At 37.4% G+C, this 27,935-nt stretch overlaps 1 protein-coding gene across 1 annotated transcript in view; it reads left to right on the top strand.

The window, feature by feature from the left end:
- The window catches only part of Hsd17b12 (hydroxysteroid 17-beta dehydrogenase 12), a 118,485-nt gene that overhangs the window by 30,176 nt on the left and 60,374 nt on the right, over positions 1–27,935 (top strand). The window contains exons 2-3 of the mRNA XM_090347864.1: positions 13,862–13,908; positions 17,890–17,965. Of these exons, the coding sequence (XP_090203990.1) occupies positions 13,862–13,908; positions 17,890–17,965 (123 nt within the window). The remainder of the gene's footprint in view (positions 1–13,861; positions 13,909–17,889; positions 17,966–27,935) is intronic.

Raw genomic sequence — 27,935 nt, 5'->3', positions numbered from 1 at the left:
ACAAAGATACTGTGTTTGACACTTTAAGTGCTCAATAAATTGAGATGGAGGTACAGGGACTTTTCTTCCCCTGGGAGCAGGTCCAAACTTAGGTTCCACAATGTGGTGTAACATTTTTATTTATTTATTTTTTTCCATCCTGGGGCTTGAACTGAGTGCCTGGCCTGGGTGCTGTCTCAAGGCTAGGACTTAGCACTTGAGCTACAGCACCACCTTCACCTTTACCTGAGTAGTTTATTAGACATAAGAGTCTCATGGAATTTCCTGCGTGGGCTGGCTTTGAACCATGATCTTTAGCTCTCAGCCTCCTGAGTGGTCAAGATTATAGTTATGAGCCACAGGCACCTGGCTATTAATGATATATTGGGTGAGGTTTTACTGTCCAACATAAGGGAAGATTTAGCAAGAAAAATAGCAATTCCTTTCTTGATCTGGAAAATTCCCATTAAAATTAACCACTAAGCCGTTTAAACTAACTGGCATTTATGTTAACAGTTTTGTGCATCTAGTCTCCCTAAGTAGGTATGAGGCATTTTCATCACTGTCAAAGGAAATACTGTCAAAACAATCACTTCAATTCTTTTCTGCTCTGGCCCATAGCAACCAGTAATCACTTTCTTTCTGAACTATATCTATTCCTGATGTTCCAAAAAAACCATACAGCCTGTGACCTTTTGTGTCTGGTTCTTTGGCTTAGAATGATGCTCATACCTAAGGTTCGCCTACATTGTAGCATGTGTCAGTACTTTATTCCTTTTTATTTATTAACAACTGAATAGCATTCCATTTTAGGAATGATAGAATATACTTTGTTTATTCATCAACTGATGACATTTTAGTTGTTTCTGACTTTTCTGTGTTTTCAGCAGTGCAGCTGTGAACATTCTTGGACAAATTTCTATTTGAGTACCTATGTTCAGTTTTAGTTAGTTTTCCAAAGTGTTTTTTTTTTTGACACGGTGACTATTCATTTTACATATATTTTCACTAGCCCTCATTTTCCATCTTTGAAAATTTGTTCAGCCTAGTCTATCATTATACTTCTGACTTGAAGTTCTCTAATGATACTAAGCATTTTTCAGCTATTTGCATATATTTGAGTACATGGTCTGTTCAAGTCTTGATGATTTTTACAATGGTTTCTCTTTTGGTTCTAGAGTTATGGGAGTTCTTTATATGTTATGTATACTACACAATTATTTGAAATATAATTTACAAAGCCGGTGGTTCATGCCTGTAATTCTAGCTACTCAAGAGGCTGAGATCTGAGGATTGAGGTTCGAAGCCAGCCTAGGCACAAAAGTCCTTTGAGAATCTTATCTCCGGATAACCACCAGAAAATTGGAAGTGGCGTTGTGGCTCAAGGGGTAGAACACTAGCCTTTAGCTGAAGTGTTCAAGGACAGTGCCCTGACTCTGAGTTCAAGCCCCATGACCAACCAAGAAAGAAAAGAAATAAAAGTAAAAAAAGGAAATATGGTTTACCAATACCTTTCCCATTCTGTGACTAACCTTTTTGGCATTCTAGGTAGTATCCTTTGATATACAAAAATTATTTTGAATCCAGATATTATTTCCTTTTGTTGCATGTGTTTTTAGTGTTGCATCAAGTCTGGATTTTTTTTTCACTTTCCATTACCATATCCTTTCCATTTCCTAGTATTCCTAGTCTAGTTACTAATATTCATTGAAAATTTGCTGTATCCAGTTCTCCTGGTGAATGCACAGTATATATTATCCTGTTACATGTTTTCGCAGTCCAGTGTGGTGGGAATCATTATTATCAGTCCTTTATTAATCTTTACAGTGACTTTATGGGATAGATAGTACTCTCATCACTAGTCTCTTATAGCATCTGATAGGGGACAGAGCTGGGAGTTAAGCCTGGGCTTAAACCTTGTTGCTCTGACTTTATCAACTTTGTTTTGAGCTATCTCTAATATTGTGTTTGTACTATAATAGCAAGAGCCTATGCCTTTCCAATATGGTATCTCTATGGCCTGTCTTAAAAGAAGTAATTCTTTGTTGTCATTCAGAATTCCTACTCTCAAGACCCATCTACTCTCAACCTACCCTACCTCCTTCACTTTACATTTTGGGTATTCATGAAAAACTTATCAGGCAGTTCCAATCTACTAAGTCACATAGAAGCATGAGGATTGATAGCCTTACACAAGGGTTTGCATTTTTAGAGAGAATGTGGCCTTAACCAAAATGAAACATTATTTGGAAAGGGTTCAGTTAAGTGAAGAAGTAAATGAAGAGATCAGTAAAGTGAAGAATCAGACAGCAGATATTTTTGCATTATGGGATCACCAGAAGGAACCATACAGCTGTGCCTGGAAGTCAGACCAGGAGATTCAATATTTTCAGTGGATCCTTTTTTTTTTCAATTTTTCTCTTGTCTCTGTCTTGAGCCCCACCTATGCTTGATGCTTGAATACGTCTGTTTATTGGTTTGAGTTTGGTTATCTGTTAGTTTTTGTTTTTTGTTTATTTGGTGGGTCATGGGACTTAAACTCTGGGTCTGGGTGGGCGCTGTCTCTGAGTTCTTCAAGCTTAAGGCTACAGCCCTACCCCTTGAATCACAACTCCACTTCTGGTTTTCTAGTGGTTAATTGGAGATGAAAGTTCCACTGACTTTAGGGCCCCAACTGACTTTGAACTGAGATCCTCAGATCTCAGCCTTCTGAGTAACTAGGATTATAGGCGTGAGACTCACCTTGCCCATCTTACCTGTTTTCTGATTGGGTCAAGAGGAGGGGAAAGGGATGGTGAGAGGGTAGGAAGAAAAAGGAATGGGGGTAGGGGAGTATAATTTAATGGGGGAGCCTACAGGGACCAAGTGGACAGGTGTGACTGTATTGGGTTGGGACTCTTGTGAACTTGGTATTTTCTTTCCATAAACTATAATGCTTGAAAAAAAAAGCACACATGCATGGCCCTAGACATATACTGTGGAAAAAGCCTACTTGTTTGGGCTTATTCCTAAGTTTTTCTGAAAATTATTTTTTATTAAAATAATGATTATATGATTAGGAGAACAAGTTATTGCCTTTGAAAAAATTTTTGCAACACTTGCACCATTTCTCTTTCATAAAAATGCAGGATGTTGCCTGGCGCCGTTGCTCATGCCTATAACCCTACCTACTCAGGAGGCTGAGATCTGAGGTTCGAGGTTCAGAGTCAGCCAGGGCACTAAAAACTGAGAGACTCTTATCTCTGATTAATCACTAGAAAATGGGAAGTGGGGCTGTGGCTCAAGGGGTAGGGCAGTAGCCTTGAGCTGAAGAGCTCAGGGACAGCACCCAGCCCCAGGGATAGGGCAGTAGCCTGGGTAGCGCCCAGGCCCAGAGTTCAAGCCCCATGACCCACAAAAAAGCAGGATGTTGCTGCTGTTTTATTAACTCGCACCCTGCATGCTTTTTTTCTTTGTTCTTTGTTAAATATGAGCTGGCATGTATTAGACTACATTAGCATTTGGTCTGAGGGACTTCAGTGCTTTCTAAATTCAGCACTGCCTAAGCCTGTAGACTGTTTGCTTGAATCAATTGAGACTGCTATTTTTAGCAACAAAAGGGAATTGAAATAGCAATTTTCTTTCCATGGTATAGATCCCCAAGAGGAACACTGATGCAAGCTTTCTATCATTTCTATCCCCTCTACCCCTAGCACTCAGAGGAAAGGCAGCTGTCATAGTTTGCAGCAGTATTAATCTTTCATCAATCGAGTGTTTTCTGCATTAAGGTGTTCCAGAGGGGAGAAAGGGTCATGAGGAGGAATCTGCTTGGAATAACTAAGTTCTTATGCATGAATTCTGCAGTAAGAATTTTGCTGGTAGCGGCAGGGAATAGACAGAGAAGCTAAAAATAGTGTGTTTGCTTCCAGTGTTCCTCTAGTCTATTTTTGATGTTTGGTTTTGATAAGGTTGATTGGGTTCTTACTAAAAATATCTGTTCCTAGCAAGTTGAGGACAAAAAGTAGAATATTTATAACCTACACAAGCTAAGTATTTTTGTTGACTGTATAAAATCTGGAAGTGGAGCCCTGGTCAGCTGCCAGTGTTTTATATAATCTATAACAAGCTAGACACTTCTGGGTGGTAAGTTGGGATATTCTTTATAGTTGTCAGTTTTCATCTTCTCCAAGGCTTGCAGATTTGGACTCTGGAATTATATTTATCCATGAGACCAGAGAAACATTTCTTTTTTCCTTTACTTGAATACCCGTGGCCATACTATAGTGGATTGGAGAGGTAAATGGCACTATACTATAGTTGAGCTCCATACCTTTTTTCTCTACTGTTGAAAGCTACATTATTTCCTTAGTCCTCAGCAAAATGGATAGTGAAGATACCCAATGTCCATTAAAGAAGCACAACTTAATTGTGAGCAGTCAGAAACAGTGAATGGGCACTGTTTGGACAATTTAGCATCCTTTACCCATCCAGTTTTGGAATGGCTCATTTCATATTACCTGGCACATTAAAGTGGTTTTTTCTAGCAGTGAAAATCAACTTCTTTTAAGGACATCCACAGAGTTCATTCAGAAAGTCTGCATCTAGAGGTTTCTCATAAACGAAAATTTCTCTGTCAATTTTCTTGAAAACTCTCATTTAGATCATTGATTCTCACTCAATATTGAGAGCAGTTGAAAAAGGTGTTGGAGTTGTTTTGTTTTTTTGCCAATCTTGGGGTTTGAATTCAAGGCCTGAGCACTGTCCTTGGGCTTTCCTCAAGGCTAGTGCTCTACCACTTGAGCCACCACACCACTTCTGGCTTTTCTGTGTATGTGGTACCGAGGAGTCGAACCTGGGTCTTTGTGCATGCTGGGCAAGCACTCTACCACTAGCCAAGTTACTAATTTTCTGGCCCTAGCGTATTGGAATTGTATGTTATTTTCCAGTGACGAGGAGATAAAAGTAGCAGTTATGAGTAGTTTCCCACTCATAATCTGTTTTTTCATTCATTCACTTATCCATTCATCCAGCAAAACCTCATTAGTCATCTCCTTTCTTTTACCATCTCCTTTCATTGTCTTAGCAGTTAGACTGTAGTGATCCAGACAAACTCTGTCTTGGGAAACCTGTAGTAAATGCTATGAGCCAGAAGTACATACTGAGTGCTATGAATTCCTTAGTCTAGTTGTCAAGGGAGAGATCATAGGAATGTCAAAGGTAGAAGCAAAATACTGGTAAGATTGTTTCTCATCGTGCTGCTGAAACAAAGTACTATAGCCTGGATGATCTCTAAAGACCAGAAATTTATTTTCTCACAGTATTGTTGGATGCTAGCACCCAACAGTATCTTGCGAGGGCTGTTCTCTGCTTCTAAGACATGACTTGTTGCTGTGCCCCCAGAATTCAGTGTCCTCAGAGGGACAGAAGTCAGTAAGCAAAATAGACAAGCAGCAGCAGCAACAGCTGCTGCTACTACTACTTCTGCTGCTGCTGCTGCCTCTTCTGCTGCTTCTGCTGCTGCTGCTGCTTCTGCTTTTTCTGCTTCTGCTTCTGCTTCTTCTGCTTCTTTTCTTTTTTGGACTGTAATTAGTTCCATGTGAAGGAAGAAGACTCGTGATTTAATCATCTCTTAAAGGCCCACTTTGTCCTACATTTTAACACAAAGATCTTGGAAAAGACTTATGTAAACTGTAGCAGAATGTATATCGAGACTATTGGGAATGGCATTTGTTAAGAGACAGTATGTTGCCTTGGAGGAACTGGAGTGGAAGTGGAAGGAGGAGTGCAGTAGAGGGAGGGTCAGCTCATAGAAAACATAGTGAAGAAGCATGAAGGTATGTATTTGGGAGTCATCACTCTGACCTCAGTGTAGAGAGTATACTGAAGAAAAGTCAAGATTGGGGTCAGGCAAAGTAATTAGAAGGCTATTACGGAAATTTACTTTTCATCCACTTTAAGGATTTTTAAAAAAATGATCATAGTAACTTTAAAGAAACGGCTTGTTTATTAAAGAAAATATCATGTTAATTCAGTGGTGTCATCAGGGGCATTGTTTCCTGAGACTTCTCCCTACATGGTGACTTTCAAGATTCAAGAGATTGCTGGAACGACAGCCATCATTTGCGGACAAAAAGGGAACGGAATCTGCTGAGTTAGTTGCCTTTTCAGTAGTCTCTTTTAGAATCCTTCATAGTACATATCTGTACCTAGCTAGCAGAGGGAGTAGTCACTTGATTTCGCAGAGCATCGGATTGCTCATAGAGTGACTGGCTACCATTGACAATCAGAGCAGTACAGATACTGGACACACTATGTACTTCAAAAGCATGGTGGGGACTGAACATTGAACCAAATAAATACTACATACTCGGAGAAATTGTGCAGGGGAGGCAGAGATTAGAGATAAATAAGGAGACTACAAAAAATTAGCTGCCCAAATGCTAGAAACTGTACTTGCTTCTTGAAGAGATACTAAAGAATCCCAAAGAAGTGACATACTGACTGATGTTTGTAGATTTACCAGTTAAAAAGCTGGTTTGTTTATTTATTGATTGTCCTATAGTAAAAACTACTTTATGATCACTCAATCTATGAGTTCTTACCAACATCACAATAGGCAGTTCATAACAATCTATAAGTAACTTGACGGAAACAAAAGATGAAAATGTAACTATGTAAACCTACTGTTATTAATGACCTTACCTTAAGAGAAGAGAATTAATCTATAGTAAGAATGTGGGATTCTGTGAGAGAGCTCTGGATGGTCAAACAGGCAAAGAGAATAGGGAAGAAAACATTTTCCAGGATGAAAACCTGACAGTCTGAACTAAAAACTCAATAGCAGATTTGGAAAATAAAATTGGAGAAATATACAGAAAAGTAGAAAAAAAGTTTTTAAAGTAAGGTATGGGAAAGATGGTACTTAAACCACCCAGAAAACTTCCCAGGATTGAAAATCATGAATTTTAAGGCCCATTTGTGTCTAGTAGCAGTGAATAGAAAAACACGCACTGGAAGATATATTATCTCTGCAGTATTTGGAATGAGTAATAATCCTAAAAACCCATAGGCAAAAAAAAAAAGTAGATTACTTACAAATGGACTAAAATCTACAACGGTATATGACCTCTGCAATATTAGAAATACATAATAATCCTAAAAACCCACTGACAAAAAAAAGATTACTTACAAATGGACTGAAATCTATGAATGAAGCACTTTTGAGTTTTTGCATTAGAAGATAATGGAGTATTGTCTAATTTTTAAATTAAAATTACTTCTTGCTTAGAATTCTATACCCAGTCAAAGTATAATGTGTGATGTTTGAATATCGACTTATAAAAGATATGCAAATTAAAAACTTACTGCCACATAAGGAGATAGCTAAATGTAATGTGATTATCCTGTATGGTACCCAAGAACAGAAAAAAGATGTTTAGTAATGACTAAGGAAGTCTGACTAAGATACAGGATTTAGTTAGTCATCTCAGTGGTTGTTCATGAATTGTGCCAAATATTCCATAGTAATGTAACATGTTAGTGATTGGAGAAACTCAACTTGGAGTATAAGGACCTAATATCTCTTCCTCCTCTTCTTCCTTCTTCAACACAAGGCTATATTAAAGAAATCATTATTTAAAAAATTTTAAATTTGTTTTTTATTGTTGAGGTAATGTATAGAGGGGTTACACTAACATTTGTCAGGTAGTGGGTATATTACTTCTTGAACACAGATATCCTTTTTCATGTTTTTGTTCACCTTGCCCTCCCCCCACTACCTCCTAATCATCTAAACATGTTTGTTTGTTTGGTTTTTTTTTTTTTTTTTGCCATTCTGGAGCTTGAATTCAGGGCCTGGGCACTGTCTTTGGACTTTTTCAAGGATAGTGCTCTACCAGTTGAGCCACACAGTACCTCTTCTGGCTTTTTCTGTGTATGTGGTATTGAGGAATCAAACCCAGGGCAGATCTGCTCTGTCATACTGATGGAGAATAAGATTTAGAAAACAAGGTCTTCAACATGTAAGGGAATCCAAGAGAATTCATAAGATGATGCCCTGGAACACAACTGTACAGTAGGTCAGGAATGTGACTATTCCATATTGGAGCTGGACTAAAAATGGAGGACTACAGGAAGCATATTGCTGAGGAAAGAAAGAAAAAAAAATAGGGTTGATTATGTGTGTATATTGAGGGTTGTTAGAGGATAGGGAAGTATTTAAAAAGAAAACTATACAAATAGAAGAAAAAAGTCAATTTTGTGCCCAAGAAAAACAATAGTTGACTGGGAAATAAAAAGGAATCATATTCTACTTTTTGGCTTAGTACTGAATGATGTGCTTGTATTCAGCCAGTGTAACTATTGTAAAACAATGAATTTGACTAGCCTTTGTCTCTTGAGTGGGAGATTCTAAATCCTTATGTCTTTGTTATACCAGATAGGCTGTAGTTTCTGTTGGTAGGATGACTCATGGTGGTTACCTTATATGGCTTTCAAGAGTGGAGCCAGAAAGACTGATTAGTGGTTGAGACTTTGGGCTTCCTGTTAACCGGTCTATGAATGGGCCTCTGGGAAGGGGAAGAAAGCTAAAGATTGACTTCTGTCATTGGCAGAGTGCTTTGTATTGGAACCCCATACAAAATTTTGGAAACTGAAGATAGGTGGAGCTTCCTGGCTAGGAATGTATTCATTTCAAGGAAAGGGAGTGTGCCTGCTCCATTTTCCATGCCTGGAGAGAGTGCATGGAAACTCTGGATTGGGACCTTCTCAGGCCTTTCCCCTGTGTCTCTTAATTTGGTTGGTCTTGATTTGTGCCCTACATAATTAAACAAATCAGGTGTTATCTAGTGGGTTATGGAACTTGAGGAGAGTATGTAGACACCCACAAATTTGTAGCCAGTGTAGGTATCCTGGGTTATATCTCATTTTTCTTTTCTTCCTTTCTTCCCTTTCATTCTTCCTGTTCCCTCCCTCCCTCTCCCCCCATTCTTTCCCCCTCTCTCCCTTCCTCTCTCCCTCCCTATCTCCCTTCCTCCCTCCCTCCCTCCCTTCCCTCCTTCTTTCTTTTTTGGCTTTTGTCGTGTTGGGAATCAAATCCAGCATGCTAGCCATGTGCCAGAGATTAAACTCAGCACATTCTAAGCAAGTGCTTTACTACTGGTGCCACATCTCCAGCCGTGTTCTGCGTTTGCATAGTGAAAGCCAGAATGGACTTACAGTATTCAATAATGTAAACACAGGCCATTGGAAACACAGTGTGATGTAACTTCATGGAAAAGATGAGGAAAATAAAAGGGAAGTAGTTATTTTCCTCAACTGTAAGCAATTAAAAAAAAGTTGAGGAGGAAATAACAGTATATGCATGAGATTCAAAACATGGGAGTAAACACAAGGGAAAAAGTGATGAAAGTAATAGCTTCTGGGGATGGAGTGATGGGAGAAAATAGAATGGCATATGGTAATACCAGGGTTTTAGTGTAAACCTGTGTGTGTGTGTGTGTGTGTGCGTGTGTGCACGCGTGGGTGCGTGCGCACTCGCGCGCACTACGGCTTCATCTTGAGGAATTGTGCTCTTGCTTTGTTGCTCATAGTTGGTATTCTACCTCTTTAGCTACATCTCCACTTCTGGCTATTTTTTGGTTAATTAGAGATAAGAATCTCCAGATTGGTCTGCTCAGGCTGTCTTTGAACCATGATTCTCAAATCTCAGACTCCTGACTAACTAATATAAACCTTTTTAAAACCACTCACTTTTAATAGCACATGTATTATTTTGGTATAAAGAAAGTCAAGTTCCAAAAGAAGGAAGCTTGACCCTCAGTTTAGGGCACTAGACATGTCCTACCCAGGACAGAACAAAGCAGCACCTTTGGCTAAGTACAGCAATTGATAGATTCTTACTCATAATCTGATAGCACTCTTGTCAAGAGAGAATAAAATGAATATTTCCATCCTGGAAGGTCTGACTGTTGTGAAGTCAGCTTTCTGCTCATGTTTAAAAAACAAAACAAAACAAAAAACTTGAGATGACCAACTTAAAAATAGGAAAGTTTATTTTGGCTCACTCTTTTGGTGGTCTCATTGCTTTAAGTCTCTGGAGGAAGAATTGTGGATTGTAAACCTACTCATTGTATGTACATGGCCAGATGCAATAAAGAGAAGGTGACTGGGCTCCAAGGTCCCCTTTAGGGGCATGCCTTCAGTGACCTGAGGACCTCTCAGGGCATACCTCCTCTTAGAAAGGTTCTACTGACTTTGGGGTGTGCCAGCCTAGGAACTGGGCCTTTGGAGGACATTCTAAATCTATAGTGCCAGTTCAGTTAATGATGTGTAATACAAATTCCCAAACCTTGAGAATCTGGCAAAGGAAGGCTTAGAGCCCATTAGACAATTTTTAGAGTACTAAGATGTATAGACAGGCAGGTCTTTGTAGGAGTGGCATTATATTTTAAGTCTTACGTATGGTTTAGATCACTCTGGGGTTGGTTGTTTAAACATACACACCCATAGCTGGGTGCAAGTGGTTCATGGTTGTAATCCTAGCTACTCAAGAAACTGAGATCTGAGGAATGTGGTTTGAAGCCAACTAGGGCAGGAAACTCATTTCCAGTTGACCTGCCAAAGCTGTAAATAAAGGTGTTGTTCAACTGGTAGATTACCAGCCTGAGTGAAAAAGCTGAGTAAGAGGGTAAAGACTTGAATTCAAGCTCTAATACTGAGACACACACACCCATCCACCTAACTTGCCTATATAATTTTGAAATCACTCCAAGCAAAAATTGTAGATGTAGAACATTGTGACTTTGTTATAGTTTAATTCCTGATTATAGTGTTGAGATTTTAAGCTCCTTGAAATAAGAAGTCTGATATTATAATGAGTTCGTATTGTAATCACATATCTAGTTTTCTTGTTCCACAGTGGTAGGCTTAAATAGGATAGTGTAGGTACAAAAGCCTTTGTAATTAGGTCTGTGTGGGAGTGGGTGAAATTCTGTACTGAGAATGAGAAGACCTTTGAGAAACTTGTGCCTCAGGCATGGTGGTTCTCAGAAAACATGTTTTACAAGTTTGAAAGACTGAAATGAATTGTTGAATATTATACATGAGTTCAGCAAATGTTTAGCAAGCAACAACTACTCTGCACATTATATGTGCTTAAATCTACAATCCTGATGGAAGAATGACATGTCGTTGTACTGGGAGTGGTAGTACAGACTTGTAATCCAGGGAAGTGAGACAGGAGGATCAGAGTTCAGGCCCCTGAAGCATAGTGACACCATGCCTCATAAATGAGCCAGCCAGCCAACCAACCAAACAACAGCAGCATAAGACACAGAGAAATGGAGTGATACAGTCAACATAGAGAGTAGTAAGGTGATAGAAAGCTTAAGGCTATTGTGAAGTATTTGTACAAGTTGAGAAAGTAAAATGGTTTCTTTTTTCTTGAAAGGACCTCAACAGTATGACTGGAGGAGTTTGATTAAAGAACAGGGCATATAGAAAACAAGAGCCATATAATGTGTGATTGTTGTTCTTCATGTACTATGTTATTTTTCATCTCTTGTGTTGTACCTTAGTTATCTCATATTGTTACAGTATCCTACCTTGTTATCTGGTTTATTGTATATATGCTTATTTGGTTATTTGAAATAGGATAGGTAAGGAGGGAAAACAAGATGAGGGGGAGGGGATGGGGGGAGGAAAATGGGGACAAAAACATGAGAAAGGGTAGCAATGTTTGTGAAGTAATGCACCTTCTATCTGGAGAATATAATGTAACCCTTCTATTAATTACAATAAAAAATTCTAATCAACAACAACAACAAAAGAACAGAGTAGGAAAGAGGTTCAGGTATCTTACAGGCTGCAAAAAAAAAAGTTGAAAGAAAAGAGAGAATTGGAAGCGGTTGGCATGTGTTTGTCTTTCACTTGTCAAGTATTAGTGAATCGGTAAGAGGGAAGATAGTATAAAATTTGGAACCCTATAATTCCAAGAACAGTGGTTAGATGAGGTTACAGAAAAGCGTGCTTATGTGAAGTTGGAGGGACTTCCGTGGAATGTTCTGTTTCGTTTGGCTTGCTTCTACACAAAAGCTTTAACCTGTGAATTAATAGTGCTTCTCACAAGCAGAACAAAAAGGAAAAAAAAAAAACACAGCACTGGAGCTACTTTTAAAAAAAATCCCAGGGGGACCAGTCCATTCTGTAACCTGATAAAGTTGAAAACCTTTAAAACATTTGTTTTGTGTTATGGTAAACAATTCACGAGAAATAGTTCTTTTCCCAAAGGAAAATTAAGTCTTATTCAAATTCCTTTTCTACTCTTAATTAAAAAAAAAAAGCCTATTAGCTGAGCACCAGTGGCTCACACCTATAATCAATCCTACTCAGGGGGCTGAGATCTGAGGATCATAGTTCAAAGCCAACTTGGGCCGGAAAAATCCCTGAGGCAGGAACTGGTTTATTGAGGAAGTACATTCAGCTAATATAGGGTGCAGGAGCCTATCGGCAAAAGGGTGGGTAGGGTGGGGGGAGGTAGGTAAAGAAGGGGAATCAGGTGCTGTTTGAGAGGGCTGAAGGGTTCGGGGCCTATCCCAGAGGTAGCCTTACTTTACATCACAACCTACAGCCATGCCTTCCAACCAGGCAAAAGGCAGGTTGGGTCCCAAAACCAGGGAATGAGCACTGGGCCACGAGTTAGTCCTTTTAGAGCATAGGTTTCCATTTCCCTGATGTGACGTGCCCCACATCTCCCCCTTTTTTGTTTTATTAAGCAGGTGCTTGCCTTACTCGAGAGTGTGTCTGTCTTAGGTTGTCCCCATCTAGGGATCTTACCCGTCACTGACTACCACTCTAGCTCTTCAGGCAATTCACTTGTAGGGTTGGCAGACCCAAATGGAGATTTTAAGTAGGGGAGACGGCCAACGTCAGCAAAGGAAACCCTTCTACATCTGGTAAGGGCCAGGGCCAACCTCATAGTAGCCTTGAACTTTTAAGAAGAGCTCGGGGACAGAGCCTAAGCCCCGAGCTCAATTCTGACCACTGACAAAAAAAAAAAAGAAAAGCCTACTAAAGTATGGCATATACAGTAAGTGAATATGTAAGTATCTATGTGAATGATTTTACAGAGATAGCTGCTATCCTAATCCAGATATCCAAATATAGAGTATTTTCTATGTGCCAGTAATTTTTCTTCATTGTCATCTTCACCCAGAGGTAGCTAATATTCTGAACTCTGTTTCCCACAGATCAACTTCATTTCATATTAAACTGTATAAGTGGAATTATTATACACTTTTTTATGATGCTGGGAAGAAACATTTTCATCCTTTATTCATTCATTGAAATATTCCAAAGATTCATGTTTTACATATGTCAGTAGTTCTCATTTTGCCATTTGTATTCATTGTTAAGACTCTGATTGAAGTACACAATTATTCTGTAGATTCATGTCTACGCCTGTGTAAGTGAAGCTATCAAGCGTTTTCTTTTGGTAGTCATAATGCACTTATCTTTTGGGAATTATTTGGTCATGGGGAAGACAGACACATCATTAGTTATAGACATCCTGTCACATCATTTTTTCAAAAGGATTGTATTGATTTGCACCTGTACCAGCAATGCATGAGAGTTCTAGTTGCTTTACATTCTTGTCGACATTTAATATTACAATCTTTAATTTTAGCTGCTGTAATGGGCATTCAACCCTAAATCTGAATGCCTAGCTTTGCTCATTTATTTGGTACATGAGGTTCTCTACCACAGAGGTACATCCCTAGTCCCAGGTATTGCTTTTTTACATACGATTATTGCACAGATTTTCTTGTGTGTAATTAATTGGTGAGTTCTACTATGACTATTTCCTTAGTTCCGTAACTAAATGGTTCATTTTTTCCTTTCTCAGTTGTCACAGGCAGTACTGATGGAATCGGAAAATCATATGCAGAAGAGGTAGGTAACTTTTCAAGACCTTCATTTAAAGGCCATCTAGTATGACGCCAAATGAAAGGATCTCTAGGATATAGAAACATAAGCCATATAATGAATGATTGTTGTCCTTAAGGTACTATGTTATCTCTCATCTCTTTTGCTGTCCCTTGGTTATCTCATATTGTTACAGTATCTCACTTTGTTACCTGATTTATCAGATATATTTGTATTTGGTTATTTGAAATTGGATAGGGAAGGGGGGAAAACAAGATGAGGGGTGGGGGTGGGGGGGAAGGAAATGGGGACCAAGACAGGTGGAAGAGTATCAATGTATGTGAATTAATGCACCTTCTATCTGGAAAATATCATGTAACTCTTCTATTAATTACAATAAAAATATATGAAAAAATCATAAACCTTGAAAAAAAGGAACATATATGGAATAATCACTTATAGTAGTTTTGATTTAGGAAATCAAACTGTAAGGACCGTAGGTATTCTTTCTTTCTGGCTTTTCAGAAATACCGTGTTTGTGAACATAAACAAAATTTAAAGCAACTGTCTGCACAAAATAAGTACAAAGCTTTCTATGCTGATTGCTTAGACTTGTGAGAAATGTCATGTAAGCTTACATCATTTCAGTGTGGATAGCCCTCAATTCTGGAAGTCAACAATTTTATTTCCCAAAAGAGAAATATTTCTAGGTGAATCTGTAGCACCATTTTCAAAGAGGGATTGTGGTTACTAAAGATACTGACAGTTGCATACACAGGATTCAAATCCCATAGTGTAATTAAAGGCTAGGAAAACAAACGAGTCAAACCACTGTAACAAGCAAGAACTTGGCAAGAATACTCTTGAGGCAAGCATATTGCTTACCACTCCTCACACAGGCTGGCGGCTCTGCTGTTGTTACCTGATTCTAATTGATACAAGCATTGAAATTTTCACTTACTAAAGGGCTTGTGCTTTGGAACAATTTTTGTCTGTTGAGTCTTTTATTTAAAGAATCTCAAATTCTGATAAGCACCCATCCTTCTACTAGACTTAACCTATTAATACTTTCTTGCCTTTAATGTACTTTATTATTATTATCACTAGCATTATTGTTGTTATCTGGCTGGCCAATTTGTATATTATTGTAATGTACCTTTGACAGGTGCCCCCGTATCACATCCGTAATCCTAGCTACCTGGGCTGAGATCTAACAATTGAGGTCCAAAGCTAGCTTGAGCAGGAAAGTCTGGGAGTATTATCTCCACTTAACCACTGGAAGTGGTGCTGTTGCTCAAGTGATAGAGTACTAGCCTTAAGCACAAAATCTCAGGGATAGCGCCAGAACCCTGAGTTCAGGCACTAGGACCTATACAAAAAATTTTTTTAAATGAATGGATAGGTTTGTATCTATGAACATATATATATTTATATATTATGTATTTATATATAGTTATTTATTTGAATATATTTACGTATTGTATATTTATATAGCAATTTATATCTATAAGGACCTAGATAATATAAGTATATATAGATAAATATAAGTGTATGTATGTGCATTTATATTATATATAGATACTATAAAGATCTATATACTATACTGTGTAGATTTATATAAGTTTATAGAGATTAGCTATCTATCTATGTATCTATCTTTGTATCTATGTATCTATCTAGTAATCCCTATATAGAGATAGATAGATCTATCTAAATCTACATTTATACCTATTGATCTCTCTATCCATAGATAGATAGATAGTAGATGTAGGTAATTATTAATTCACTTTCAACTAATTCATGGTAAATCTTCTAAGAACTAAAGCATTCACCCTTTTAACCCTAGTACAGTGGCCACACAAAGGAAGTTTAACTTGATATAGTACTTATTATGCAATGTTGAGCCTGTGTGCAGGTTTCTTACTTGTCCAGTAATGTCCTTTATAACTCTGTCTTTCAATTAACAATTTTGGATTGCATTTGGTGTCATGCAAACCTCTTAATTTCCTTCATCTGGAAGATTTCTTAGGTCCTTTTTTGTTTGTTTGTTTGGGGTTTTTTTGTGGGTCATAGGGTTTGTGGGTCAGCTGTTCCTGAGCTCTTCAGCTACCCTACCCTTGAGCCAAGCCCCTCTTCCCATTTGCTAGAAGTTAATTGGAGATGAGAGTCTCAGGTCCTTTTGTGCCTAGGCTGGCTTTGAACCTTGATCCTCAGATCTCAGCCTCCTGAGCAGCTAGGATTACAGGTGTGAGCCACCTTGCCCAGCTTCTTAGGTCTTTTTTATGTCTCATCACAGTAACCATCTCAACTCCTTCTCCTTCATCCCTTTCTCCTCCTCTTTCCCCTTCTATTGTGGTGCTGAGGTCCAACTCAGAGCCTTATGCATATAAGAGAACGCACTACCATTGAGCTGTACTCACATCCCTTTATAACAGCAATACTTCTGCCAGTCTCCTAGCCAGCTATTTTGCAGGTAGACTTGAATTTGATTGTTTCTTCATCTAATAAAGATAAACTTTTTTTTTTAAAGCATAAATGCTATGCAAGTGATATTTACCCTTCTGGAGTCCATCTTATCAAGAGGCTTTTAAAGTCCATTTGTTTTATTATTGGTTATGCTGAATTAAACAACTTATTAAGATATGGTCTACCAGGAGTCTCCATTATAAAAGGTCCTTAATAAAGAATATGTGGGATGAACTCTGAGACCATAAATAACTTATTTCCCAGCCATCTTTTATCCAGTGATTTTAAGACATGATAATGTTTGTCTAGATTATTACTGTCATTTTTAAAATGGTGATTTTTATAATGATATCTTTCATTCTACGCCTATTAGGTTTTTTTTTTATAAATAAGAGTTTTTAATCTGTCCCTTTCTCCCATGTTAATTTTTTTAAAAAAAGAATTAATATGGCCAAATGGATTCTTTGGAGGTTTTTATAGCAGATTAATCAAGCAAATTACTAGGCTTTGTTATTTTTATAAAAGATGATTCTCCATAGCTTCATTTGCAGTACCACTCATTATTTAATGAGAGCTGACTTTAGGATTTAAAACTGGATTATTAGCTCACTAAATCACTTGTAGTTCATAGCACCCAATGTATTGCTCATTTATAAATTGTCTTGAAAGTGTTCACTAAGTCTTTGGAATAGGAAGTCTATATACTCTTGTGATTAAATTTATTTACTTAACTGTTTTTATTTGCCTTGATTGTTCACAAATTATAATGCCCAAAGAAAAGTTTTTTTTGTTTTTCTTTTTGATTTTGCCAGTCCTGGGCCTTGAACTCGGGCCCAAGCTCCGTCTTTAGGCTTTCTCAAGGCTAGAGCTCTCCCACTTGAGCCACAGCACCACTTCTGGCTTTTTCTATGTATATGTGATACTGAGGAATCAAATCCGGGTCTTCGTGCATGCTGGGCAAGCACTCTACTACTAAGTCACTTCCCCCCCTCCAAAGAAAAGTTTTAAAACTGATTATATTTTTATTACTAAAAATTTGAGTTTAATTTTTCTTTCCCAGTGCCCTCATTTTTGTTTTATGCATCTGGTCTATAACAAAAACTCTCAAAATAAGTTTTCAATTTTGCTAGTAGTAGACGCTGAATCTAACATTTAAAAGTCCCAAGCAATGTAGACAAGTTGAAAATGAAAAGTAAAGTCATCATCCTTCATAAATCCTTTGAGTGTACATACTTGATTAGGAAGATAGCCCTTTGGAGCATTCTTTCTGTGGGAAACTTCATTTTGGATTGTCTATTAGAATGGATTTATTTTAAAATTTTTTAATTATTGGAAGTGGCACTGTGGCTCAAGGGTTAGGGTGGCAGCCTTGAGCTGAAGAGCTGAGGGACAATGCACAGGCCCAGAGTTCAAGCCCCATGGCTGACAACAACAACAACAAAAATGAATTATCCCCTGAGCAGATTTTCTTCATATGGAATCTATCTAATTTCTGTTTAAAATTAAATGCACAAGTCTGACTGATTACTTTTATTGTTTCAGTTAGCAAAGCGTGGAATGAAGATTGTCTTAATCAGCAGATCACAGGATAAACTGAACCAGGTTTCCAGTGCGATAAGTAAGTTTTCACCATCAACATCCTGTTATTGATTACAAATGGAATATAGCTAATTTAACTCTTTAATGTTTTAAAGCAAATATCTACCTGACATATTTATCAAGACTTTCAATTGTATGTTTTTTTTTTTTTTTTTTTGCCAGTCCTGGGCTTGAGCTCAGGGCCTGAGCACTGTCCTTGGATTTTCTCAAGGCTAGAGCTCTACCACTTGAGCCTCAGCACCACTTCTGGGTTTTTTCTATGTATATGGTACCAAGTAATCAAACCTGGGTCTTCATGCATGCTAGGCAAGCACTCTACCACTAGGCCAAACTCCTGGCACCTAATTGTATGTTTTAAATATAGACTATTTTTCAAGTACACAAACATAAACAGACATACATTTCTTTTGATGGTACTGGGGGTTGTAATTACAGCTTCACACTTGCTGTAGGCATTGTAGGTTTGTTGAAGGGTGAGTTTGAATAAAGAGTCTTAGGAAATTGAGAGATAGGAGGTGCATTAACATGCTTCCAATGACTGTACTACTTCATTCTTACCTACTTGCAATCATGTCTTATCATTCTTACAGAGATACAAGTTTGTATAAATATAAAATCAGTCTTTGCCAGTATTGAGATTTGAATTCATGGGTCTCACGTGAATGTGACTTGCTTTACTGACTGATACTTTACCACTTTAGCTATGCCTCCAGCCTGTCTTCTTACTGGTTAATTGGAAGTGGGATCTGAGAGATTTTTTCTGCTCTGATTGGCTTTGAACCATGATCTTTGAGTTTTCAGCCTTTTGATTATTTTTATGGATCACCAGTACCTGGATTTAGAAATCTATTCTTAAGAAAAGCAGCCAGTTGGGCCAGGAGTTTGGCCTAGTTGTAGAGTGCTTGCCTAGCATGCACGAAGACCTGGGTTTGATTCCTCGGTACCACATACATAGAAAAAAGCTGGAAGTGGTGCTGAGGCTCAAGTGGTAAAGCTCTAGCCTTGAGAAAGTCCAAGGACAGGGCTCAGGCCCTGAGCTCAAGCCCAGGACTGGCAAAAAAAAAAAGCAGCCAGTAGTTGCTAGAAGTAAAGGTTCATGGACAGAAAACAGATGTTTTTGATGAAATGAAATGTTAAATTTTGAAATTCTGTGATATGAATGAATATACCCTTCCTTCAATATAGAAAGAAGAAAAACTACCCCATGACATGCTTTAGTAAGTAATCCAACCCATATGAAATTTGGTCAATGAGTCAGAAGACATGCTTTAATGATATTTGAAAATTTGATTAACTTGTGATGTGAGGTTACATGTTGGCAGAAATGTGATTGTCGAGAGAAAGACAGGATCCTGTTCAAACATTTCTGTGAAGGAACAGATGGTAAAGGGAGACTGAATTGGCCTTTATTAAAAGGAATTTTTTTTCTTTTAATGTTGAATGTTCTGAAAATAATGTGAATTTAAGAGGAGACTTGTAAGTTAAGACAAATTTTTAAATGCGATATGAACAATCTCTTTGGGAGACATGAAGGTTTAATGTTGGCAAAGGCAGACACATCTATATTTCTTTGATTTGTCTTGAACGTATGTGTTTTGAGTGCCTTTGTATATGCTAGGCAGTGGAGATACAATGATAAGTAAGTTGGATACATTCCCTGCTGTTATAGAACATATATTCTAGTGGGGTAAAGACACATGGGGGAAAAAACCCTCAAAAAACAACATCAAAACAAGAAAGCCGATGAATAAGTGGTTGCATTTATATTACATGCCACAATGAAAACAAACCACTAGCAAGAGAACGATAGCAACATTCTTACATTATGGTGGTATGGCCAATTCTGAGATTTGCAGGATGATAAAGTGACCAAAAGAATAACTTGTTGCTCTATAGTATCACTCTTAATTACAGAAAGTGTCCTCTGCGCTGTCTTTTGGGTATAGATGTGGAGAAATTGGGTTTGCTTAAGTTTACATGATATATCTGTTGTAGCATTCCCATTTCCATAAGCCTTTTGGTCTTTGCCTCTGCCTTATGGGGTGAGGAAGTTGTGTCCTCTAAGTCTCATTATATGTTGACTGTCATGGAGCCCAACTTTCACCCAGCCAACCAAGTGAATTTAGTGAGGAGCTAAGAATGAAATCATTTTCTTTGATAAGTGAATTATTTTAAAACAGTCGACCCATTAAGGTATTATAGTATTTTCCTTGGTCTAACATTCAAACAATCCATTTTCACACATTCTTGCTACCAATAAAAGTAACAGAATTTGCTATAGCTTTTGTGTATCAGGTATTGGCTATGGATCAGACTGCTCTCATTTTCCAGATAATGCTGTGATCTGTATCTTGTCATGAATAGCATTTAGGGCATGTTGAGTCATAAGGAAAAGAATAGTTTTTTTGCACCAAACCCACTATTTGGGTGGCTCTATTATAGGACTTCAAGCAGGGCACACTAATATCAGAGTCATAGTGAGAAGATCATGTGTGTTTGTACTTGGGACTCTGCATCAGCGAGTCCACTCCGATCCCTCACCCCAATTTTGAGGTCTCATTCACTTTCAGTTAGGACTTGCATTTTCCCACAAGATCTGGCCAGTACTGAAATTCAACTTCCATTGTAATTGTTACTGGTACATTTAAATCTGTCACCAGTAAGGTGTGCTCTGTGGCTAAAATGCATCAATTTTTTTTTTTTATTAGAGCCACCATAGAAGTCCTCTGTTTGGCTCATAGGGATTGTGAATTGAAAGGTTGAATAAATTAATCCTGACATTTTTGTTCTGTAAATCCTCCAGTGCATTTAGAGGAAGCCATAATGTGCCATGGTCTTTGTACCCTTCATTCCTGCCAAACTCAATGATAGCAGACACTTGGTCTTCTAAGGCACCTTTTCAGATAATTCATTGCAATCAGCAATCAGGATTAATTTCTTTAGTAGTAATAGTATTTACGACACCATCATTGCCAGCATCCTGTTTCACACTAGGAGGAAGTTTAGGGCTGCATTAAACCCATAGCTTAAGTCAAGCAATAATAATAAAAAAAAAAAGTTCTTTGAAGTTTCTCCTTGGGAATCTGCTCTTGTTAGTAAATTCTTTGTCAGATTCCAGCCAAGAGTCATCCAGCCCGGCACATGAACACTTTAGTGGGTTAATTACATTCTTCCTCCACTACTGTCTAACAGAAAGAAGGAAAGAGGACAAGAGGACATTGAAGAGGAAATGATGTGCCAGCTGAAGAAAAGTGGGAGACACATATTGGCTTCTCTAGCCTTCTATCCTCTCACCGTGCACACATAGGCAGCCTACTTCATAGCCCAAGTTCTACAGAAAAAAATTTTAAAGGCTTACTTATAGTTTAGTGGAAAACTACATATTTTACCAACAACAGGTAAATGTTTCATCAAGATTGGGGCCAAATTCCATGCCTCATCTCCTTAGTTAATACCTACATGTTTTTCCTGATTTCCTTCTCAGCTACCTATTTTTGTATGTTGAATTTTTTTTTTAATGTCTTGCTACCTTGCCCAAAGTATTTATTAGATCAAAGTGTTTTTTGTAGTTTCCTTAGAGTCCTTTAAATATAGAATCTGCCAGTAGGGGTAATTTTGACTTCTTCCCTATTTCTTTTTTATTTCTTTGCCCTACTTTATTGCTATAGGTAGGAATTCTAGCCAGAATTCATATTAAATAATTGAGAAGAATTGGGCTGGGAGTGTGGCCTAGAGATTGAGTGCTTACTTAGCATGCATGAGGCTCTGGGTTGGATTCCTCAGTACCACATATACAGAAAAAGCCAGAAGTGGTGCTGTGGCTCAAGTAGTAGAGTGCTGGCCTTGAGAAAAGCTCAGAGACAGTGCCTAGGCCCTAGGCACAAGCCCTAGAACTGGCCAAAAAGAAAAAAAAACTTGAGAAAAATGACTTTCTCCATTTCAGAGGAAATGATTTCAGTGTTTACCCATATAGCATAATGTTGGCTGTAGATTTGTCATATACAAACTTTAAGTCTATAAAGGTGTTTTCTTTCTATTCCTACTTCTTCAGTTTTTATAAGAGAATGTTGAAACTTATCAGTGGCTTTTGCTGCATCAATTGAAACAATTGTGTGATTTTTATTCTTGATTTTGTTTATGTGTTATATTAAATTTACACATATTGAGCCATCCTTGCATTCATGGAAGGAACCCAAGTTGATTATGGCATATAAACTTCTTAATGTGTTATAGGATGCAATTTTGAAATATTTTATTGAGACGTTTTTCATCTGTTCATTTAAATGGTAGGTCTATAATTTTCTTTGATGTTATATCATCTTTTAGTTTTGGAATGAATATAATACTGGTTTCATAGGATTAGTTTGGCAGTGTTCCTTTTTTATAGAAAAGTTTGAGTGTTGTTGTTAGCTCTTTAAATGTTTGAGAGAATTTAGCAGTGTATCCATCACAATCATGGGCTTTTCTTTGTTGGGAGACTATTGCTGCTTCAATCTCATTGTTATAGATCTATCTATTTAAGTGATTTATATCTTCTAGCCTCAATTTAGGTAGGTGGATTGCATCTAGAAATGTGTCTTTTCTAGTTTGTTACATAGGTTGCAAAATATTCCCTCATGAGCTACTGAATATTATTGGTATTTGTATTATCTACTTTTTCATCTATATTTTTATTAATTTGGGTATTTCCTTTTAGAAATTGGCTAAAGGCTTATTAGTCATTATCTTTTCAAAGTAACATTTTTTTCTTTCTTCAAAAACCGCCCATTCAATAATATGTTGTTTAGCCTTTATTTTCTTAATTGTTTTGCTGTTGGGTTCTAGTTTAATTTCATCGTGGTCTGATAGAATACAAGAAATTATTTCAGTTTTCATATATTTGCTACGATTTTTTATGTTCTCAAACATGAGGAGGAATTTATTTTGGAGGAATTTCTATGGGGCTGCTGTGAAGAGTACTCTGGATTTTTTATTTTTTATTTTTTTGCCAGTCTTGGGGCTTGGACCTCAGAGGCTGGGCATTGTCCTTGGGCTTTCTCAAGGCTAGTGGTCTGCCACTTGAGCCACAGCACCACTTCCGGCTTTTTCTAGGTATGTAGTACTGAGGAATCAAACCCTGGTCTTCGTGCATACTAGCTAAGCACTCATAAACAAAGTTTTATCTTTCACATAAAAATAAATGTTTGGTGCATATCAGATTCTAAAGAGAAAAGGACAAAATCCTCTTGGATTTGTTTGTATCTATCCTGGTATGATTTTAAGGGATGTGACACTTAGCAATTATTATGTGGATGACTGCAGAGCTCTTATGAAAGTTCATTGTCTTACTATTGCACAGAAAGATGATTTTGATGTTTCACTGAGGCATAGTTGGATATTTGGCATAGTTGGATATTCTAAGCTAATGTGGGACCTTGTTGTAAAGCTGTCCCACTAAACAATTTCATCAAGTGTAGCTTATTTCAACTTCATTATTGTATGTTACCAATCATTTATTCAGATAGAGAACAACATCTGTAATATGGGTGGATATTTTGTGAGAATTGTGCATACCTACCAATTAGTTGGCCCAGCCAAATTAGTATGTATTGGTCTGCATCTCCAATTAGGGCAGCTGCTTGAATGTTGCCCTTCTGGAGCTGACATTAGCATGTGGGTGTACTGTGCACCATGGCCAGACACTGGCTGTACCTCTTAATTAAGATGTTTGCCCAAGTTTGTATGGTTTCTTTAGAACAGTAAGCGGTTTTTCCAATTGGATTATTGATAGTTCAGTGACTTGGGTTAAAAAAAATACCAATTTCTTCCTCCCTCTCTTCATTTTGCCTTTGGAAATCTGGGACCAAGATATTAGAATTTGAAGGAATACCATGTAAGTAGATGATTGGGGTTTCTCCTCTCATTTCTTAGTCGTTGATTGTTGTATAATTGTAAATTGGGGTACAGTCTTCATTTATAAAAGAATTTGTGGAAAAACATACTCCCTTAAATGTTTCCAGAGGCCACTGGTTTTATGTAGGAATTGCTTCCTTTTTCATCATAAAAAGTAGAAGAGTTACTTTTAAACAGATTTTTCTATCAAATGAAGTTATTATTTTTTTTGGCCAATTGTCAGTTGTTTTGACAATCTAATTTACCCATTGCATATGTACATACTAGGTGTATAGTAGCAACAATTATTTGGATAAGTAAGTGATAACTTTTGCAGTGTTCATTACAATGTACAATATCGGGATACAATAACAGGAAAGAAGTTTTTTGTTTGTTTTTTTTTTTTAAAGTGAATTTTACAACATCACTGCATACTTGGTTTATTTATTCTCACTGGATCTTTTAAAAGATGAGCTTTTTTTAGTAGAAGGGAGGTGTTGGTTTTTTTTTTTTGGTTGGTCATAGGACTTGAACTCTGGGCCTCAGCGTTGTCCCTGAGCTCTTCAGCTCAAGGCTACCACCCCACCCCTTAAGCCACAGCACCACTTCTAGTTTTCTGGTAGTTAATTGCAGATAAAAAGTCTCATGGACTTTCATGCCCAGATTGGCTTTGAACCGTGATCCTCAACTCTCAGCCTCCTGAGTAGTTAGGATTAAAGGCATAAGCCACATTGTGTGGCTAGAAGGGAGTTTTTTAGAGAGATAATCTAGTCTTAAAAATTATACTCTCTTAGGGCCCGGAGTTTGGCCTCGTGGTAGAGTACTTGCCTAGCATGCACAAAGACCCGGTCTCGATTCCTTGGTACCACATACATAGAAAAAAAAAGCTGGAAGTGGTAGTGGTACTGTGACTCAAGTAGTAGAGCTTTAGCCTTGAGAAAAGTCCAAGGACAGTGCTCAGGCCCTAAGTTCAAGCTCAACAATTGGAAAAAAAAATTATACTCTCTTTGGAATGACTTAATAAAATAAATAACTAAAAAATGTTAATGCTATTAAAATTTGTGACATTTCCTAAATCAGTAATGAAGTAAGTAAATATCCGTAGTTGATCCTTAAGATAGGTGCAGACATTGAGATATGATGAGATGCAACAGGTTATCCAAGATCACCCAGAACCAATAAAGCTGAGCTTCACTCACAGATCATCTTGCCTGCAGGTCCCATTCTCGTTCCTCTACTATAACATGTTTCCTACATGTTCTATATCCCTAACTCATATTATCCTTTAGCTGAAGAGCTCAGGGACAGCACCCAGACCCAAATTTCAAGCCCCATAACCACCACCAACAAAAAGAGAAAAGATTAAATTGTAGATTTTTGTGTTGTGTACTGCCTATAAGCTGTTTCTCTTAGATGTCTACATTTGACTTTTTTAGCTCATCTTTTTAAAAATAGCAAAGTATTTTTTAAAATTACCTTTTTCTTTTCTTTTTAAATTTTGACATTTATTGCCTCTAAAAATGCAGACATTGAGATATGATGAGATGCAACAGGTTATCCAAGATCACCCAGAACCAATAAAGCTGAGCTTCACTCACAGATCATCTTGCCTGCAGGTCCCATTCTCGTTCCTCTACTATAACATGTTTCCTACATGTTCTATATCCCTAACTCATATTATCCTTTAGCTGAAGAGCTCAGGGACAGCACCCAGACCCAAATTTCAAGCCCCATAACCACCACCAACAAAAAGAGAAAAGATTAAATTGTAGATTTTTGTGTTGTGTACTGCCTATAAGCTGTTTCTCTTAGATGTCTACATTTGACTTTTTTAGCTCATCTTTTTAAAAATAGCAAAGTATTTTTTAAAATTACCTTTTTCTTTTCTTTTTAAATTTTGACATTTATTGCCTCTAAAAATGCATTGTTTTGTATTATGTGTGTATTGGGCATAGTCAATCTTAGGTCATATTATACACTCAGAAAATACAGGAGTGCTGGGACCTGGAGATCCAAGGTCTGTGCCCCATTTAGAGGTGGCAGTTCTAGCCGGCTGTTGATGCATGGCAGGGCAGGCCCAGGGCTTCACACTGTCCAGTGGCTGTAACTTACTTGTTAGAGGAAACCAAGAAGATTTTTATAAAACTATGTCTTTTCATCAACTTAGCCTTAATAGGGGACAAAAAAAATGGATGTTTCAGCAATCTCTGGCCACTATTTTCATGTTTATGGTTTTTTAATGATTTTTATTTTTTTTTTGGCCAATCCAAGGACTTGAACTCAGGGCCTGAGCAATGTCTTCTTCGTTGTTTTGTGTTTATATATATATATATATATATATATATATATATATATATATATATATGTGGTACCGAGGAATTAAACCTGGGTCTTCCTGCATGCTAGGCAAGCACTCTACAAATAGGCCACACTCCTGGCCCCTAAATTCATTATTTCTATAATGATTAAATGTGCTGGAACTCTTTTAAGGATTTTATAGAAATCAATTGATTGAGTCTTTGAAAAACCTTTTGCAGTTGATCAGTTTAGTAATCCTATTTGAGAGATCACATAAATAAGATACAGAGGGATAACCAGTAATTTAAGAGTTCTTAGATACTCATCAGAATCACACCTTCTATTATTTGCCATCCTTGTCATTTGACTATAGACGGGACCTGTGAATGTAGTGGATTTCAATCTTGTGATTACGTACCATTACATAGTGACTATATAGATAGAATAAGGTGGCTTTGAGTTACTCAGACAGAGGACTTAAGTCCTTTACTTCTTGATTTTCATGTGCTTGACTTTCAGAATGCTTATATTTCACAGTTCACACAGAACTCCTAAGAGTATTGACTACCTGTGATTTTTGCCTTGAATTATGACTTATTTTGCTTTGTTTTCCAACTGTTTTTAGCTTTATTACCAACAAATATAAACAGTCTGTAATTAGCCTGTCCTTCTTTTGTCTTCTCCCCATAATGTCTTAGAGACATGAAAGTTCCACTGAATTCACCAACCTCGCTTCTTTTTTTTTTTTTTTTTTTTTGCCAGTTGTGGGGCTTGAACTCAGGGCTTGAGCACTGTCCTTGGACATTTCTCAAGGCTAGCACTTTACCCTTGAACAACAGCACCACTTCCAGCTTTTTTCTGTGTATGTGGTGCCGAGGAATCGAATCTGGGTTTTCGTGCATGCTAGGCAAGCACTCTACCACTAGGCCAAACTCCGGGCTCCCAACCTTACTTTTTTGTATTTTCACACTTGCCCTGTATTACATTTCCCGCCTTCAATACAATAAAATCTTCCCTTGATTTGTTCTTCGAGGCAAATGATGAAAAGGTTTTCTCCACAAATGTATACACAGAGACTAGTTTGTCCACAGTTTTCAAGAGTTCAGGAACTCTCCTCCCCTGCCCTCCTTCTTTTTCTCTTGCTCCCCCCATCCCTCTTCCCTTTCTTACTGATTGAACTGAGGCCCTTGCACAAGCCTGGAGTGCACGCTTATCTGTGAGCCATACTCCTAAGTCAGAAAATTCTGTTTTTAAAAGCCCATGCTGTTTAAATTATTTTCTTGAATTTCATATCCTATTACAAGGCTAAATTTATGATATAGCAACATTTTTATATGTTAAATATAGAGTGTATTGGGCCATCAAGACAAGAAGAATCAAAGAGCATGTGTTTAGTATTAAATCATTACAGAGGATAATGGTATTATTTCTGTGGGTTTATATTATGGTTATTGGGTTTATCTGTGATTGATGTAGTAAATATCCAATTATAAATTTCTTTCTTTGTGGAAATAGTGCCTACTTTTTATATCTGTTTAGTACACATTCTGGAAATAGTATGGGCAGTATATAGAATTGCGTACATTCTGTTATGAAATGCAGTAAATAATAGAGCTTGTTTTGCTTCTGTATTGTGTGAACATTTATTTAAACTTTTATCCACCTGGTGAGGGTCATAAATAAAACTGTCTCTTATTAAACCAAAATAAACCAGTGTTTTTCCTGCTCTTGTTCACTATATATCAAAAATCTAAAATGATTTACATTGTTCTCAAGGTCTGGAAGAACCCATGTTTACTTACTGTATCTTTGGCTTTCTC

Source organism: Megascapheus bottae, chromosome 16 (assembly GCF_031878675.1).
Source record: "Megascapheus bottae isolate mThoBot1 chromosome 16, mThoBot2.hap1, whole genome shotgun sequence".
In the NCBI taxonomy this organism is placed as follows: domain Eukaryota; kingdom Metazoa; phylum Chordata; class Mammalia; order Rodentia; family Geomyidae; genus Megascapheus; species Megascapheus bottae.
The sequence above is the reverse complement of the archived record's forward strand: the minus strand, read 5'-3'. Positions and strand labels throughout refer to the sequence as shown.